The 19,342-nt window shown below is 40.3% G+C and overlaps 1 protein-coding gene across 2 annotated transcripts in view; it reads right to left on the bottom strand.

Annotated features, from left to right (window-relative positions):
- Positions 1-19,342, bottom strand: part of CUNH5orf63 (chromosome unknown C5orf63 homolog) — a 111,882-nt gene that overhangs the window by 67,316 nt on the left and 25,224 nt on the right. For both annotated transcript variants that reach the window (XM_089684766.1, XM_089684767.1), the window contains exon 2: positions 4,345-4,452. In XM_089684766.1, the coding sequence (XP_089540892.1) occupies positions 4,345-4,449 (105 nt within the window). In that variant the 5' untranslated portion in view covers positions 4,450-4,452. The remainder of the gene's footprint in view (positions 1-4,344; positions 4,453-19,342) is intronic.

The following is a 19,342-nucleotide window of genomic DNA, read 5'->3' as shown; positions in this document are numbered from 1 at the left end:
GACAAAAAGGACATTACGCAGCCTTGTGACCTGGAATAAGAACTGCTACAAAAGTGACTGCAGAGATCAATCTCATTCTTCCAAAGCCCATGTCCACAAAAACTATTCAGAGGGAACTCCATAAACAAAACATTCACAGGAGAGCTGCAACTGCCAAACCACTAGTGACTGATATTAATGCTCAGAAGAGGAGAGAGTGGTGCATCACCCTTAAATCGTGGATTATCAATCGATGGAAGACTGTAATATGGGCTGATAAATCGAGCTTCACACTGTTCCCAACCACCGGATGTGTTTACGTGTGGCAAACACTGTCCTAAGCTAACGACCAGGACTATCTTGTGCCAATGGAAAAGCACAGTGGCGGCGCAGGCTCCATCATCATCTTGAAAAGTAGAGTCACTGCCAGTGACTATGTATAAATTATGGCCGATTATGTGCACCCTATGGTGCAGACATTGTTTCCTAAAGACAGAGCTATTTTCCAAGAACATAATGCCCCAATTCACACAGCTGGTGTTTTCAAATCATGCTTTGACAAGCATGCAGACAAAGTCTGGTACTTTCCCTGGGTGCCAGACCTCAATATCATAGAGCCACTATGGCCAACTTTGGAGAACAAGGTTCAGGCTCATTTTCTGCCTTCGGCATCTCTGTGAGAACTGGAACACTTTTTGCATGCAAGAGTGGTATCAGATTCAATTATCCACCATCCAAGATTTATATTTGTCAATTCCGAGGAGAATTCAGGCCATTTTGGATGCCAAAAGGTAGTCCAATGCCATGTTAGGTAACAATTTCATTCTTTTACCTGGTTTTTCCATAATTTTGTCCAACCCCTGGATGTAAATTCTATTGTGTATCCCTGAAAAAGTAAGAGACCTCAACACACATGAAATGCAAAATGAAAACTCTTTATTGAAAAATCTAGACTATACAGAAACCTAATGTCTCATAAATGAAAAAATAATTGGCCAATTAATAAAAAAAACCCACCCATGGCAGCTGGGGGAAAAATACAAAGCATCACCTCCCCATGCATAGAAATAACCTGATAATTATATATATATATATATACACACACATACAGTATATATATATATATATTCATATAAAGAGCATAAAATATGTAAATTGTAAGGCTTTATTGCATGAAAGGAACTCATGAATCCACATATAATCCAAAGAAACTACAGCAAATATATCATTGGAAGGATCCCAAAGAAAAATACTGTATCCTCATGTATATGTCATGCCTGCAATTAGATCATAATATGAAAGTTCTCCAAACTGTATGGATTCACTGCCAAATAAGGGAGCCACCAGCCTGCTGAAAATACCAGAAGACTCCAGGGGCAGTTAGACTGTGTTTCTTCACATATACAGTACATATATATATATATATATATATATATATATATACACACACACATACATATAGCCACAGTGTGTATTGTGTGTATATATATATATATATATATATATATATATATATATATATATATATATATATATAATTACTGCACCATGTCATGCTAATGATCGGATCCTTATGTGAAATATTCTTCCAACTATGTAGATAGATTGCCAAATAAGGGAGCCACCAACTAACTCAGGATGCCAGAAGACTCCATGGGCAATTTAGACATCATCAAAGAATATTTTCAGTTATATAAGGCATGATTAGTGAATGTCACCAGCACAGAAGAAAGTTCCAAGTGAATGATTGTCTAAAATGAATTGAAATTATACTTAGCCATCCAATTGGATCTCAGGACATCCAAACTGTTCTCTTGAATGGTAGTAGTTCACAGATGTTTGCCTGAGAACACCCCATTGTCTCCTCTTAGCTGGAGGAGAAGGCTGTCAAATGGATAGAAGGCTGGAAACCTGACCAGTTTCGCCGGTCACACAGTCTGCTTCAGAGGTGATCTTTTATGGTTTCATTTATGAGACAGTAGGTTTCTGTATCGTGTAGGTTTTTCAATACAGACTTTTGATTTCATGTGTGTCGATTTTATTGGGTCTCTTACTTTTTTTCAGGGATACATAATAGAATTTACATATTACAGTTGAGCTTAAGTCTGCTTTTTTCTTCTCTATGTATATGCATGCTGACAGCTCCCTCGTGTTATTGAACATGTTTTATTTATTTTTTACAGGATCTTGAGGACACATTTTATTTATATTATTGATTCACCAACCCCTGTATGTGTATGTTAGTTGTGGTTTGTATCCGTACTAATGTATAGAAACAATAGTGTGCATTTTGCTTCTTGTTATCCAACCTAAAAGACCCTGATACTGATAATACTGTTTAAAATGATTTAAAAAAAAAAAATTCAGCCCAATATTTACTGATCATAACTTTTGACTCTGACCTTTACTTGACCCTAACACTAACTCTGGCACTGACCTAAATCTAACATTGATCTAGATTTTTTTCTTTATTTTATACTACACACTTTTATTTACATTCTACCTGCATGGGAGAGAGAAACAATGTTTCTCTCCCATTCAAAGAGGAAAAAAAAAAAACACAGGGGAAGGCTCAAGTTACTGGTACGGGACCCAGGCATCCTGGTGGCAGTCCAGTATCTGTGCTGGGAGTGCACTGTGCGGCACACTCTCAGCACAAACACCAACATATATGAAGACCCACGGAAAAAAGCCCAGTTCTGTAGGGACACATATATACATACAGTCGGTATGAAGGAGTTACAGTAGGTCTGGTCTTTGACTAGACCACTCCAAAACCTTAATTTTCTTTTGAGCCATTCAGAGGTGGACTTGCTGGTGTGTTTTGGATTAATGCCCTGTTGCATAACCCAAGTGCACTTGAGCTTGAGGTTACAAACTGAAGGCCAGACATTCTCATTCAGGATTTTCTGGTAGAGCACAGAATTCACAGTTCCATCAATTATGGTAGGTTGTCCAGGTCCTGAAGCTGCAAAGCAGCCCCAGACCATCACACTACCACCACGTTTGACTGTTGGTATGTTCTTTTTATGTGTTAGTTTTACACCAGATGTAATGGGATGCACACCTTCCAAAAGGTTCACCTTTTGTCTCATCAGTCCACAGAATAGTTGCCCAAAAGTCTTTGGGATAATCTAGATTTTTTTTGGCAAATGTGCGATAAGACTTTGTGTTCTTTTTGGTCAGCAGTGGCTTTCACCTTGCAACTCTCCCTTTGGTGCCATTTTTTCCTTGTCTCTTTCTTAATGTTGAATCATGAACAGTGACCTTAAGTGAGGCCTGCAGTTCTTTAGATGTTGTTTGGGGTTTTTTATGACCTCCTGGATTAGTCATCATCATGCTCTTGCAGTAATTTTGGTAGGCCAACCACTCCTGGGAAGGTTCACTACTGTTCCTAGTTTTCTCCATTTGTGGAGAATGGCTCTCACCATGGTTCACTGGAGTCCCAAAGCCAAATGGCTTTTTAACCCATCTTCTAGATTGTAAGCTCTAACGAGCAGGGCCCTCTGTTTCCTCTTGTACCAAATTGTAGTGTAATTATAATGTCTACCTTCATTTTGTAAAGCGCTGCGCAAACTGTTGGCGCTATATAAATCCTGTATAATAATAATTCCAGACTGATACATGTCAATTACTTTGTTGCTTATCTGTTCTTGAATTTCTTTAGATCATGGCATGTGTTGCTTTTTGAGATCTTTTAGCGTACTTCACTTTGTCAGACAGCTTCTATTTAAGTGAATTGTAGATTCAATGGGTCTGGCAACAATCAGGCCTAGGTGTGGCAAATGAAATTTAACTCAGCTTTCCAAAAATAATGTGATTAATCACAGTTCAAGCATGATTTAGCAAAGGAAGGTGGCAATTACTTTTTCACACAGGGTCAAGCAGGCTTGGACAGCTTCTTTCCCTTAATAAATGAAATCATCCTTTAAAAACTGCATTTTGTATTTACTTGGGTTATATCTGTGTGATATTAAAATTTGTTGCATGATCTGAATCATTTAAGTGTAAAATGCAAACAAATAAAAAAATCAGGAAGGGTGCAAATACACAGAACTGTATAAACCATAGTTTGTATGTCAGTCTGTGGGAGCCAGAATTGTTGTTGGTTTGTAAGGGATCAAATACTTATTTTACTCACTGAACTGCAACTACATTTATAACATTTGTATCATGTGTTTTTTTCTGGATTTTTGGTTGATATTCTGTCTCTATCATTTTAAATACTCATATGATAAAAAATTATAGAACCTTCATTTCTTTGTAAATGGGCAGACTTACAAAATCTTCACAGGATCAAATGTTTTTCTCACTGTATGTGATTCAAACTCAATATAACAACTCCATGTAGCATGCCATACCCACCTTAGTAAACAGAGTGAGAATGGGTTTTTCCCTCTGGGTCACATAGCATCTCTTTATCTCCTTTTGCAGAAACCTCACTTGGTTCCAATATCTCAGATGGAACATCTTCTGTAAGAATGAAAGACCAGTGCCCAAGTCAGATGCTTTAACATTCAGCAAAATAAACTTTTCAAAGAAAGAAGTCCTAATTTGCCAATCACGATCAGTGCTGTTTGAGGAAAAGAGGAGCGTTTGTGAAACCTCTGCTGGAGCAGATTGTTAAGGTACCACCCCATTTATAAGTATAACCACCTCTTTGTGGTGGTGTCCCCTGGATTGCACAGTAATTACACACTAGGTTTTATTCCATAGGTTTGGTAACCCTTAGAAAATGTTTAAGAACAAGAGGGAAACAATGGTTATCAACTATGGGTTAAAGCAGAACAAAAACTCTCTCAATCGATATGAACTATTTTTAATACTTAAGCTGCTAGCGTTTGTAAATAGATTAAAAGGTATATTTGTTTTAAACTTTTTTTTTACATATCCTCAGTTGCTTCCTGGTTTCTGGCCTGGATGAAAAAAGATGTCATTCATCCAAGGGGTACTTTGAGCATTTCTTTCATCCGGGGGGTAGGGGATTTCCCAGCTAAGAACACCATGCATGCTTGAGCTAAGGGCAGATGGATTCCAGGAAGTAAATGCTACATTAATCATCTGTCCTTACTCAAGATGACAACAGCTAAAAATGCTAGGGGGTGTTTTTCAAAATGTTTTTTTTTTTTACAAATAAAAGCATGGAGACATGGATGAATTTCTTTGAATATTACAAATCAATTAAATAGTATTTTCAGTTTGCGGTGCTCAGATACAATTCTCCTTTAAGTGTATAATGTAAAGAAAATATGTTTTTCTTTTTTTTTTTAGGTTTTGAATGGAGTGGGTTAGGATGAGATCCTTATCCCGTTTTATTTGCACTGTGAGTTCCCAATGGGAAGGTTCACCTCTCTATTTGTACAGTTGACAATGTTTTCTAATGTGTTGTCTTTTCATCAATTTTAATAATCTACCTCACTATTCCCAATATTTATCGAACATTAGCTACTCCTTTATTCATCTATCATTTTCCTTTCCCTAGCAGTATACAATGGTCTATTTTCTAAAAATGGATGTTTACAATCCAAGCTTCTGTTTTGTCGATGGAGGATGGGCCCAACATAGCCACTGTCATTTCCTATCTGCCATATCATAAATTTAGAATGAAATGCACAGAAGGCTTCTGAAATGTTCTGCATAAAATGACTAGAATATATTACAGTGTCTGAGTAGAAAGCCCAATGGCAAATTTTTGAGTGAGGATGAAATCAAACAAGAAATAATAGACTGGGGCTTTCTTCAGGATCTGATACCTAGCAGGAAACCTCTTAGCAGAAAGAAATATTCTAACTGCGGCAGCCTTTCATAGGAACAAAACCAACACAGTATGCAACACTATTTTTTAGCTACACTGGACGTATTGTGAATATCATTCTGCAAGATGTGCTTTTATATTCATACCTACTCATTGACTAAGCCCTTTTGTAACATTACTTTATATTATCCAATTAAATATATAGAAGTTCCAATTTCAATCCAATTATAATAAGTTCAAACAGGCTTCTATGTTAAATCTAAAAACTGGACTCCTTGTTGTAGACAAGTCTATGAAGCAAGTCTCTTTACACTAAAGGTGGGAATACACGATTAGAAAATTGACCATCCGATGATCGAGAGGCGTGCGTTCGTTGGTCGAAATCGTGACCCACATTAACCAATCTACAAAAATCGTTCGCCGGGCAATACGTAGTGTTGACGTCTTCTGTACAAGTGGAAGTGATGCAGTGTGCGTCTGACCTTGTAGCCACGCCCTTCCGGCCAGAACGAGCGATATACACAATTAATAGCAATCAGTATAATAGTTTATTACATTACCTATATACATAAACAGTGATACATAAAATATAATATGGCTAATTCTGGTTTCATTATCTCATTAGGCCAATCTACTTTTAACTTTCAGATTTTTTGTTCGTGTTTACGAAAATTCCTGGGACATAAATATCCGGGTCATCTTGTTTCCGCTCATGCGTGATAGCGCTTGATAGATTTTTTTTCGTACGACCGTCATACCACCGCATAGAAAATTGGTTGTTTGTATGTGAAATTACAAAATTTTTCACTCTTCTTCAATTGGATGTTTTCGTTCACAATATCATTATCGGTTAAAACATCCTGCTCATCAACGAATAGAAAATCGTTCGATTAGTGGTTCCGCAAAAATTTTCGTACGATTTTCTTATCGAGGTACGGGTCATAATGCTCCATGCACAAGGGGCGTTTTGATAACGCTGGTAATGTTAGCTGTGTAAAGTCACGTTAAAAACCTACGTTTTACAGCCTTTTTTTTAGCATTTTTGCATCAGTGTTGTTTTGCCGTGATTAGCGGCTTTTTCCCGCATTTGAGTTTTTTTGGTCCAAAAACATCCAAAAGTGCCAGTTTGTGGCATTTTACCACATTTTTCTGCGTTAGAGTGTTTTTCAACTAAAAACTCTAAAACCCACTAGTTCTTGTTTTTTTTTTCCAGACAAAAAACGTTGATTACAGTCTATGTGTGCATGGACACATAGGATAACATGCTGAGGGGTTTACTGGCTGTAGAAAAAAAAAAAGAAACAGCAGCTGTAAAAACCTCAAGTGTGCATGAAGACTCATTATGAGATGATAAATAGCAAAGCTCAGTAAAAACAAATATCCTGCTTCTCGGTCCTGAAAGGAAGATCTTTCCCAACGCTGAGAGGGTTTATTTATGGTTGTCAGTTTATCAAAGTAAACTTTTCCTAAAATAAATTTTTGGGGCTGCCCATACTGACATCCCTATAAAATTGCTAGTTGCTTGGCTGTTATGCTGACACCCTAAGATCAAATCTTAAAAAACTGAAGCAAGGGGATCAAAGTAACAGCCATGCAAACTATATTTTCAGAATGAGAAATCAGCAATAGAAGCATCCTTTTTTCAACCATGAAAGGTTTCCGCAAAATGAAAACTGTGCTGACAAAAGCAGGCTACCATTATTGCCTTTCCCTTTGAAATTCATCCAGCATGAATACCAGGTGACTAGGAGATCAGTAATGGCAGTCCATTTATTTCCCTCAGAATAGGTTATCCTTTAAGAAAGGAGGCAAGTTTGTAGCAAGGCAAACTAAGACATCCACCGTTCATCTGGTGTGTTCATTTTGGTACCCACAGTTCAGCTTAAAGCTTTCAATGCCAGACAAAACCATTAATAAATAATGTGTACAGCCATGCCTGCAATGTGAAATCTATCAATACCCTCTAACAGTTAATACTATGCACTGACTTGCACCCTAACAATTGAGGACATACAGGGGTTAGACAAAAAAAATAGAAACACTATTTTGCAGGTGTGAAAGTAAAGACATGTTTTGCGTTGAAAGTGGAAGTGATGTAACATACTTTTGCTTCTGCTGTGTGATGAGACTCCTAGCTAAAAGGTGGGAAGCCTCACTTTCGTCATTCACGGCATGCGCTGCTAGTAATACGGAGTCATGTCAGAGCTTACTGAGCTTCAAAGAGGGCAGATTGTTGATGCCCGCTTAGCTGGTGCCTCTGTGACTGAAGTTGCCAATTTATTTGCCGTGTCGCAAGGTACAGTATCAAAGGTTATGATGGCATATACTGTTTCCAGGAAAACATCATCTGATAATCATAAGCCCATTCGACTTGGTCAACTGACCGGAAGAAACAAAATGGATATTGCACAGGATTGTGACCCGAAATAAGAAAAAAAACTGCTGCAAAAGCGACTGCTGAGCTCAATCTCAGTCCTGTGAAGACTGCTTATGCTTATCAGACCATGTTTTCCCGAAAACTGTATATGCCGCCATAACCTTTGATACTGTAACTCACGACATGGCAAATAAATTGGCATCTTCAGTCGCAGAGGCACCAGCTAAGCGGGCACCAACAATTCACCCTCTTAGAAGCTCAGTAAGCTCTGACATGACTCCGTATTACTAGCAGCGCATGCAGTGAATGAGAAAAGTGAGACTTCCCAGCTGCTAGCTAGGTGTTTCATCATCTGCGGAAACAAAAGAGTGTTACATCACTTCAGCTTTCAAATCAAAACATATCTTCACTTTCACACTTGCAAATCATGTAGTGTGTCCATTTTTTTTGTCCAACCCCTGTATTTATATTGCAGTAACATTCCTATGGTGGCGAATAAATCACTGTCATTTAAACACATGAACCAGGAAGATTTTCCTGCAGCGAATATAAAGGAGAATTTAACATTTTACTGCTTTTATAAATATGTCCCTTTGTGTACTCATTAAAATAAATGTAAAAAAATGTAGCTCGTAGGTTCAAGAGTAGGTGGCCATACATGGATTAAAATTCGGCTGGTTCAGCAGGAACCTGTCGAATTTCGATCTATGTGTGGCCACTGTGGTTAAACGCAAGTCAATCTACCAATCGACTTTTGTTCAACCGCCCTGTTGCCTACAGGTTGCCATATTGCACTGAATTTTACAGAAAAAAAGCACTGCGGATTGAAAAGTATAGATAATCTTTAATAACATTCAAATACAATATAGCTTGTGTAGAAATGGTATAGGCTATATTATTTTTTCCATTTGCAATTTGTTTCCCCACAAAAGTGGTGTTACCCTTTAAATGTGGCAGCTGCATTTGCTTTCATTTATTTATGTTTTCTTTAAATTTTCACATGGTGATCTGTCCAGTAACACAATTCCTGTCTTAGGGTGTCTCCACTCTGGATGAAGCAGCATTGCCAGTCTGGGGAGAGGGTAGCGTTTTTATGTGCTAGCAGATTTAGATGTACTTGACAAGAAAACTAAAGCCAAACTGCAGCTAACACTTTTTTTAGCAGTTATAGCAACATTTTTTTTTTTTTCGTTTTGGGATAAAGGTTTTATAAATGAATAAAAACTAACCCATTTAAATACCCCTGTCAGTTTTATATGGTTTGTCTCAACCTTCTAACTGCTGCTTTTGCTGGACAGCTTCGTCTGAAAGCTGAAATAAAACAGACTTACTGACTGAATCAAGAGGTGAAAATAATAAAAAAAAATCTTAGAAAGGTAACTAGTGCATAAGGAAATAATACAGTATATGGGCAACCAAGACATAGGTTGTACTTAGAACAAAGACAGAACAGTACAGAAATATAATGGGGAGTGATAACAGACATCCATTGTAGCCTGATCAGTGCATACAGCTGACACAGTACAATAAAGACCCCTCATGCATGTCTGATATATTTTTTAATTTCACTTGATGTTTAATTTTTTTTGTGCCTGCATGGTTTTAACACATTCAGTGGTCCAGAATAAGTATGCTTATCTGGAAAGTAATCTGTATCTGCATACTCATTTTAAGAGATCTGTGTAATTGCAAACCTCCATAGACATACTGTACATAGCAGACAATCATGGATAAAATCCTGATCACCTACATAAGATGTTTTTTTCAATTACTCCTTAAATATAGTTTTGTTAAAGCTACGTCAGTGTTAACGTTCTGTGCATCTCTTCCTACTCTTGACTATTTGTATCTCTATAGCCAGAACCGAATATTTTTCTGCAAATCTGATGTCAAATGTCTGCTTATGTTCTTTCCTTTGAAAGTACCAAATAACTTTGACAGTCCTTATAGTAGCACTCGACATCTAATATGTGTATAATTAAAATGGTTAAAAGCTTATTTCCTGCATATTACGATAATCACTATGGTGAAGAAACTCAGTACCACATATTTTCCATTGGGCTGAATGCTATGTCCATGGTGGGAACTCTGAAACCCTAGGAGGCACATATCAACAATAAAGGCTAAGTTCATCTTTTCCAGAAAATAGCATATGCAGTCAGAAGATATTTAAAAAAAAACTGTGCAGCTCTACAAAATGTTCAGTCAATTTTATTGTCATACCTATAGGTAGGGTTGTCACCTCATCCCTTTAAAACTGAACACATAATAATTATACAGGTTCTGTGGCTGATTAAAGTGGTAATTAAACTCACTTATTGCCTTATCTAAATTAAATTAGCTTCAGAACCTGTGTACTTAATGTGTTTGGGATTAAAGGGATGAGGTGGCAACCCTACCTGTAGGCCATATGAGCCTTCCTGGAAATATGTCTAAAACACACCTAGTCCTGCCTTGTTGCTAAGATGCAAAGACCATTGGTTTTCCCTCCTGTAATGGAGGGAGTGCGTGTCCACATTTTTCACATCCTAGAAATAAGGCAAGGATGTGGGTATTGCTACCTGGGAGGCTTTCAGCCAGGCTTCCAAGGTGGCCCAAATGGCCTATAGGTATGACAAAATTAATGAACATTTTACAGAGCTGTAAAGTTTTATTAATATTCACTAGGGCCCCTTGATTGTATAGGCTTTTTTTCTTCAAGAGGTGAACTTAGCCTTTAACCACTTCAAGTCCAAACACTTTCACCCCCTTCCAGGCCAGGCTAATTTTCAGCTTTCAGCACTTTCACACTCTGAGTGCCAATTGCTCAGTCATGCAACACTGTACCCATGTGACATTTTTATCATTTTTTGAGACAGATAGAGCTTTATTTTGGATCCCCAATGGGTTTCTTATTTTTGCTATATAAATGAAAAAATCCCAAAATTAAAAAAATAATAATTTTTCATTTTTTTTGTTATAAAATTTTGCAAAAAATATTGTCTTCATAAATTTAGGCCAAAATGTATTATGCTACACTTTGGGGTAAAAATAACCCAAACCTATGGGATATATATTTGAAAATTGATCAGTTGAGACCCTAAAATGCCGGACGCTGGTATGGCAGTGAGCAGGACGCTGGTATAGTGGTGATCAGGGCGCTGATATGGGGTGATCAGGATGCGATTATGGAGTATGGCGGTGATCAGAAGGCTGGCATGGGGTATGGTGATGATCAGGATGTTGTATGGCATACAGGGTGATCAGGATGCTGATATGGTGTATGGCAGTGATCAGGATGCTAGTATGGGTATGGTGATGAGAGCACTGGCATGGCATGTAGTAGTGATCAGGGTGGGGTGTGGCGGTGATCAGGATATTGGTATGTGTATGACCGCGTTATTGCGAGTACTGGGACAGGTGACGGGCTGGCTGCATATTTATTAACTATAATGGGCAGTGAACAGGGACACTGGGGTAGTAATTAGGGACACTGGGGTAGCTGGCACAGCAGTCTGTGAGTGTACAAGCACTGTGACAGGCTGCTGTACATATAAAGGCTGCAGCATCGCTTCTCTCTGCTCTCCCAGTGAGAGCGGAGAGAATTGATCTTTACTTTCACTTTGTGTTTACGATGTGGTTACTGTGATTGGTCACAGCAAACATGGTGAAACACCATGTGATCACCCGGACACAGCAGTGCGCGCTCTGCAAGTCGCTGATGAGGGATAACATAAAGGTGTTAGCCCCCATCGGCACAGCTTCCCATCCACCATCTATAGGCAGTGGGTGGATGGGAAGAGGTTAAAGTGGCAGTAAAGTCAGCATAGAGGGAAAAAAACTTCATCCTGCAAGTTGACAGCATAAGTGATTCATACTAGCACATTATGAAAAACTTACTTTAAAACAAAGTCCTTCAGCAGTGCACTATCTCCACTGACATCTTCACCCAGTGCTCTGGCCGTTTCAATGGTCACGATGGCGTTGGTCCCGCACATGTGCATGGGAGCCACAGCCAAGGCACAGAGCTCTGAGTGTAGCGCGCATACGCTGGTGATGTCGCCAGCTGCAGAAATATTGAATATCTCCAAATGGTGCATGTTAAGGAACTATACCTTGTACCTTTATTATAGGCTTACCTGCAGGTACAAGTCACCTTGATGGTGTTTACTACCGCTTTAAACGATAGGTTTAAAAAAACGTGCATTCATTATTTTTTGGGGGATCTGGAGCCACTAAAGCATTGCCCCAGTGATCAGCAGACTGCTGGTGCCATGCAAGTCTCCTGCAGACCTGTAAGTATATCTGCTTGCCCATACGGGATGTACGGGCAAGCAGATATAGTGAAAGGAAGAATCAATTAACTAGCACTCCACAGTGCCGTGGTAGATCATTGAGAACTGCAAGCTGAAAGCCGCTAAGGCTGTCGGTACTTATAGTTCATTCATTCACAAAACATTGTGAATGAATGACGTGGCCTGACAGGAGGAGCCCTGCAAGGCCATGTTTTTTTTTTAAATTGTGACAGCTAGCAGGGAGGAGAAGATCCCCTGCTAGCTGTCACAGTGGGGAGCGGTGACCAGTCTGTTCGTAACATGTTACATCCTGAATATGGGGTGTAACATGTTACGAAAGGTGAACTTATCCTTTAAAGGCCACAAAATGTAAGTTAGTGGCATGACTGTCTATACACAGCATTAAGCTTAACAAACAAAAATAGGATTTTTGTACTCAACAAAAAATCCTTTTGAGTCCCTTGAGGGATACAGGAAATCAATCACATGCAGGACAATCAAAAGCAGTCCAGCTGAGGGCCTGGGCAACACAAGAAACAACAGAAAACTGAGGCACCTGCAGGATCTCCATGCATCTTACCCAACTCGATAAGCTAACACCCAATGATAAAATCTTCCAGAAGGTGGGAATGAAGAGTGTAGTGCTGAGACAGTCTGGAGAGAGACTTTAGAAAAGGGTCTATCTTGATGAGAGTTACCCACAGACCCACAACTCTCATGCAAGAGCTGAGAGGTACAGAACTTCCGCAATGAAGGGCAGGGATCTCTTGACAGAAGTTTTTTTGTCTTTTTTTTATTTCTGTGGAAGGAACATTTTGATCTGAGCAACCTGTAGATGAGAGGATTCCAGCACAGAGTTCTGAAGATTTGGGATCTAATGAAATCATTGAGACATCTGGACAATCAGAGAGATTTTGTCCAACAGAGTACGTGCTAAATATTTCCTCCACAAGAGATTGTCGAAGCATCACACAATGGGAATACAAAGAAAACACACTAGGGCAGGGTTTCTCAACCAGGGTTCCTCCAGAGGTTGCTAGGGGTTCCTTGAGCAATCAGCAAATTTTGCCTCTCAGGTAAGTTCCACTGACACCATTGATCTTTTTAGCAATCTATGAGGTAATCTTCCCAATGACCACAAGTGTAAGGAGCATTCTTATCTCTGACTATCACACTAATGTATCATGAATTGTAGATATAGTCATTTTTAGCAGGGGTTTCCTGAGACTGGAAAGTTATGTCAAGGGTTCCTCTGCATTGAAAAGGTTGAGAAAGGCTGCACTAGGGCTTATACTGGGGCAATCACCCTGGTGAACATTCAGAGTGAAGAGGCAAGATTAAAAAGTCAGAACGCTGGAAGAACTGGGACCTGTAGGTGTGCGTCCTAACTGACCACAGAAACCAGGAAGGGAAGTCCCTGTTAGAAGGGAATGAATTGTAGATCTGGTAGATACCATGCATATTTTCTTCAACTTACAGGCCCCAAAAGAGATAGGATGTTCTCTTAGGGAAGGATAACAATGACCAGGTTGTAGTGCAACTCCCAAATAACTGAGACAATGGCACTTTGGTCCAGGCGACCCCAAAGGGAAGAGGTCAGTTTGTTCATTTGTGTGGTAACACAAAAAAGTCGAAAGTGAGGAGCCAAAAGATGGTGCGGAAGTACAAAGGTTCATTTTGTATTTCTAGAAAAATCACTCTCTGTATCCAAGCACCTGAGGCCACATACACACAGGACATTTTCCTAACTCTCATACAAGCATATTGGCAAAAAAAAAGCCTGACACTTGTAAAAGTATGTAACACGTTTAGCCGTGTCAAGCGACTAAACATTAATTTATTTACTTGGCCAGAATAAATAATTTATACTGGCCACTGAAATAAATTAATGTTTAAGTGCTAAGCATTCCTAGCGTGCATTTACATGCGTTTAGAAGTGTCAATCATTTTTTCTGCCAAAACTCTGCTGCTCCTTGACACACTGGCAGTGGGGGTTTTTTTCCTGCTTCTAAACTCTCCTGCCACTAAATGCCTCTAAAACTTTGTGTGCATGGGCACATAGGCTAACATGTAGTGGAGTTTAGAGGCAGGAAAGAAAAAACACCAGACGCCCCTAAGAGCAGGTGTAAAAATATAGTGTACATAAGTCCACAAGGATTAATACACAATCCGCCACTTCGGAAAATGGGGACGCATCTTCATGCTGATGAAAGCTTTTCTGAGAATTTAGTAGGCTTTTACCCCATACTTTGCCAGACAACCAAGTTTGGGAGGTCATGACGTGCAAACTCCAGTAGCAAAGTAAAGACATCGAGGAGACTTTGCAGACATTTCCCTAGGCTTCGAACCCTGAGGCAGCTGAGCGCTCTTGCCTCCAGTGATACCCATTATAATAACATTAAGGTCAGTCCAAAGAGATGATGTCCCTTGAAGACCATGTGAGTCATGTGCTTCTTGGACACAGGGTCCGCAGACCAACACTTTAAAAAGGGTGTTCCATACATGTGTATTGACAAAAGACCAATGCAGGAGACAGCTGAGAAGCTTCCAGCAGGCCATCACAGCTGAAGTGTAAAGCTCCAGCCGTAGTCTCCACAAGCTATAACTACTGCTGTAGCGAAAAGACCACCTACTTGGCCAAAGCCAAAATAGGGTGAATGGCAAGGCCCACCACTGAGAACGGAGTTCTAAAGAAGGGGTCCTACCGCTCATCGTTAAGGTTCTAGAATGGAGGAACATTCCCTACTACTCTAGTGGACCACTGTTTAACTAAATCCTTTCCAAACAGGAACAAGTCTAGGAAGTGATTGAGGAGTGTCAAAGGCATGTCAGGGAGCTTCCAATTTCCATGCTTCAAAGACTTGGTGCAATTGAGAGTTTTCAGCAGCTTCAGGGGCTCTGGAAAAAACGGAGCACAGCAGGCTTATCCTCTATCTTTACAGTGGTGCACACCATATTAATAATGACAATTAAATTTCTTTTACATGTGGAGTAATAGCTGAAGACTGCAGATAATCTCATCAGCTAGAGATTGGAGCTACTCAGAATTAGATATAGTCAGTGATAGCTCAAAAGCCAATGAGGCTATGTGTAGAATAGCCATAGAATCTGCAGGGGAAGGCACAAGAACACAATTAAAGCATATGCAGTCAGTGCCAGCCAGGGATTGTCAGAATTGGGCCACAAAGGACAAGTTCAGAGCCATGCTGGATGTCACATTGGGAGCATCTGTGTCGATGCAGTTGTGTCCCATTTGACAGCTATGAGACTGCCTGCAAAGGATGATCTCTGCATCCTTATGCCGACATACAGTGGTTGGACACATTTATGGAAACACCAGGTAAAAGAATGAAATTCTTACCCAATATGGTGTTGGACTGCCTTTGGCATCCAAGACAACCTGAATTCTCCTGCAAATTGACAAATATAAATCTTGGACGGTGGATAATGGAATCTGATACCACTCTTCATGCAAAAATCATTCTAGTTCACACAGGATCCAAACCTTGTTCTCCAACATTTGACCATAGTGGCTCTATGATATTGAGGTCCAGCAACTGTGGTTCCCAGGCAAGGTGTGAGACTTCGTCTGCATGCTCGTCAAACTGCAATTTGACAACACCAACTGTGTGAATTGGAGCATTGTCTTGGCAAATGGCACTGTCTTTGGGAAACAATGTTTGAAACATGGGGTGCACGTGGTTGGCCAAAATTTGTACATAGTCACTGGCAGTGACTCTACCTTTCAAGGTGATGATGGGGCCTGCAGAATACCAAGATATGGCCGCCCAAACCATGACTGCGCCACCACCTTACTTTACCATTGGCACAAGACAGTCCTGTTTGTAAGCTTGGGATGGTGTTTGGCACATGTAAACATGTCCGGTGGTTTGGAACAGTGTGAAGTTCAATTCAGGCGATATTACATTGATAGATAGTCCACAGTTTATGGATGTAGACACGGGCTTTGGAAGACTGAGATTGAGCTCTGCAGTCATTTTTGCAGCAGTTGTTTTCTAATTCCGTGTCAAAATCCTTTTGTCTTGTTTGGTCAGTTGACCACTTATCAGATGACATTATCCCAGAAACTGTATATGCTGTCATAACCTTTGATACTGTACCTCGCAACATCGCAAATAAATTGGCAACTTCAGTAACAGAGGCGCCAGCTAAGTGGGCACCAACAATTTGCCCTCTTTGAAACTCAGTAAGTTCTGACATGACTATTACTAGCAGCACACACAGTGAATGACAAAAGTGGGACTTCCCACCTGTAAACTAGGTGTCTCAATACACAGCGGAAGCAACAGAATGTTACATCACTTCCGTTTTCAATGCAAAACATGTCACTTTCACACCTGCAAATCATGTAGTGTTTCTATATTTTTGTCCAGTCCCTGTACATGGCCCTCACATGGTGCATAGATTTACATGCCCCATGTAAACAAGGCCAAAGTCTTGTGTGACCCTGGCCAACAAAGCAGGGGACTTGGCTCTATCTGGCAAAGCTCGGGAGGAGTTTGATGACAAATTATATGAAAACAGGTTAGCAGAATTCCAGGTTGAAGGCGTCTGCACCTTCAGAAGGAACGCAGGAAACATCACAGAAACTGTTAGTGGATTTAGATCTGTGGGTACTCCTCCTCTGCATCTATAAACAGGCATGTTGCAAATTTAAAGCGGAACTTCACTCTCTGCCAACATGGACTATTTTTAATCCTTATGCTGCTAGCACCAGTAAATGGATAGTAAAGTACATCATACTTACTAGTTTTAAACTTTTTATACATTCCTCCAGTTACTTCCTGGTTTCCATGCCTAGGCAAATGATTTCATACATCCCAACAGTCTTCAGGAGAGAAGGCAGGGTTCTCAGCTTAGCCAATGCCTGACCTAAGGGCAGATGGATTCCAGAAAGTAAATGCTACATTAATCATCTGCCCTCAAGATGGCCACTGCCAGAAATGCTAGGAAGTGTTTTTCAAAGTGATTTCTCAGCAAAATGAAGCATGGACACATGGAGGAATGGGTGAGTTTGCTCTGAATATTAGCAATGAAAGAAATAGCATTTTTGCTTTCTGGTGCTCAGATGCAGTGCAGTTACACTTTAAGCTCAGTGTACAAAAGCTAGGCCGCAGGTACTCCCAAAACACCCAGAACAACTAGCAGGTAAGGGTTGGATGGCTATAAATGACCAAGGTCACTCTAAGTGGGCAGCAGAAATGGAGAGAGGACTTGAGTTACACATGGCTCTTCTGCAAGCAGGAGTAGCAGTGGGGAGATACTTTCTCAACGTTGTATGTCAGGAAAGACACACTCCACCCAGCATACCCAGTATATGAAGTCAGTGTTCAGTCCCACAGCGTGTAAACCCCTTCCACAGCAAAATATGTGTGAAACAGGGAAATTAAAGGAGATAAGCCTTCTATAAAAATGTGGTAGCTCCCTGTTCCAGGACTGACCAGCCCACTTTCAAAGTGAGTTTTAAGAGATAGGGCAAGGTCTAAGCCAATGCCAAGCTTTCTGTGGCTAACTTGTTACCAAAACAGGGTCTAAAATTCACCTTACATGTAACCCAGTGCCCGATGGTCACTTCCAGGCTAGCCCCACAATGACCAGTACAGTGGGGTCCAGACACAATGGGCTGAAAACAGCTATGCCAAATAGCTGCAATAGTACAGACCAGCTCTAGCAGTGATGTAGAGAAGAGTCTCGACTGAAGAAAAATTAAATAAAAGTCCTAGCAAAAAGTAAAACAATAACATAGTCTCTTAACAGAAGATTTGGTAGTATGAAGGTTTAGTCTTGGCTTGGCTTACAGTTTTGCAGTTGCCAAATGTACAATCTTCCTTTTGGCAGAAGTATACCCAAAAGGTGAATGACTTCCTTTGTCCCTCACTGGACAAGGAAAAAAATTGATTTTTTTGTTACTCGCCATAAAATCCCTTTCTCCGAGTTGACTGACGGACACAGCATCTTCTATTCTTGACCATAGAATTATATCGCCACCTACAGGAGTAGGAAACTAGGCAAAAAAAAAAATAATCCCATTTCCTCTTTCGTTCATTGATGGACAAAGCATCTTCTTTTCTCAACCATAGGGACATCCCAAAGCAGTGTCCAGCAAAGTGAAGGGTGGGAGAAAAAAAACAAGGCGAACAGGAGCTTAGCAGAAAAACAAGAGCCCAACCAGAACACACAACCCCCCCGGGAGGGAACAGAATCTGAAATGGATGCCTGCAAAACTTAGCAGCCTACACAAACATCCGAAGATGCCGGGACATCCACCTTGTAAAACTTAGTAAAGGTGTGCACAGACAACCAGGTAGCCCAGGAAGCACTAAGCGCCCGAGTAGAGTGCACCGTTACGGGAAAGGGAGGAACCCGACCCTTAATGGTATAGGCTTGATCCACCATCTGTCTAATCTAGAAATGGTGGCAGAGGATGCCGTCAAACCCTTCCTCAGCCTGTCCGTGATCACTAAAAAGGGAATTCAACCTCCGAAAAGACTTGGTAGCAGACAGATACACCCAAATTGCCCGAACCACATCCAGGGCATGCAGAGCAAATTCCTTAGGATGAGAAAGACTAGGACATAAGAAAGGTAGGACAATGTCCTCATTCAAATGAAAGGCAGAGACCACCTTTTGGAGAAAAGAAGGGCACAAACGGAAAACCACTTTGTCCTTGTGAACAACCAAATAAGGAGACCTGCAGGAAAAGGCCTCCAATTCTGACACACTGCGAGCAGAAGTGATAGTCATTAATAAGGCTACCTTCTGGGACAGCATAAGAAAGGGAATCTCCCTAATATTCTGAAAAGGAGGTAGTTGAAGAACAGAAAGAACCAGATTCAGATCCCAAGGCAGCAATGGGGAGTGTACTGGAGGCACCACATGCTGAACTCCTTGAACGAAAGTGTGGATCAAGGAGTGTGTGGCTAGAAAACGTTGAAT

Source organism: Staurois parvus, unplaced genomic scaffold (assembly GCF_062004578.1).
Source record: "Staurois parvus isolate SC_StPar_1 unplaced genomic scaffold, SC_StPar_1.0 ptg000355l, whole genome shotgun sequence".
NCBI classification, from domain to species: Eukaryota; Metazoa; Chordata; class Amphibia; order Anura; family Ranidae; genus Staurois; species Staurois parvus.
The sequence above is the reverse complement of the archived record's forward strand: the minus strand, read 5'-3'. Positions and strand labels throughout refer to the sequence as shown.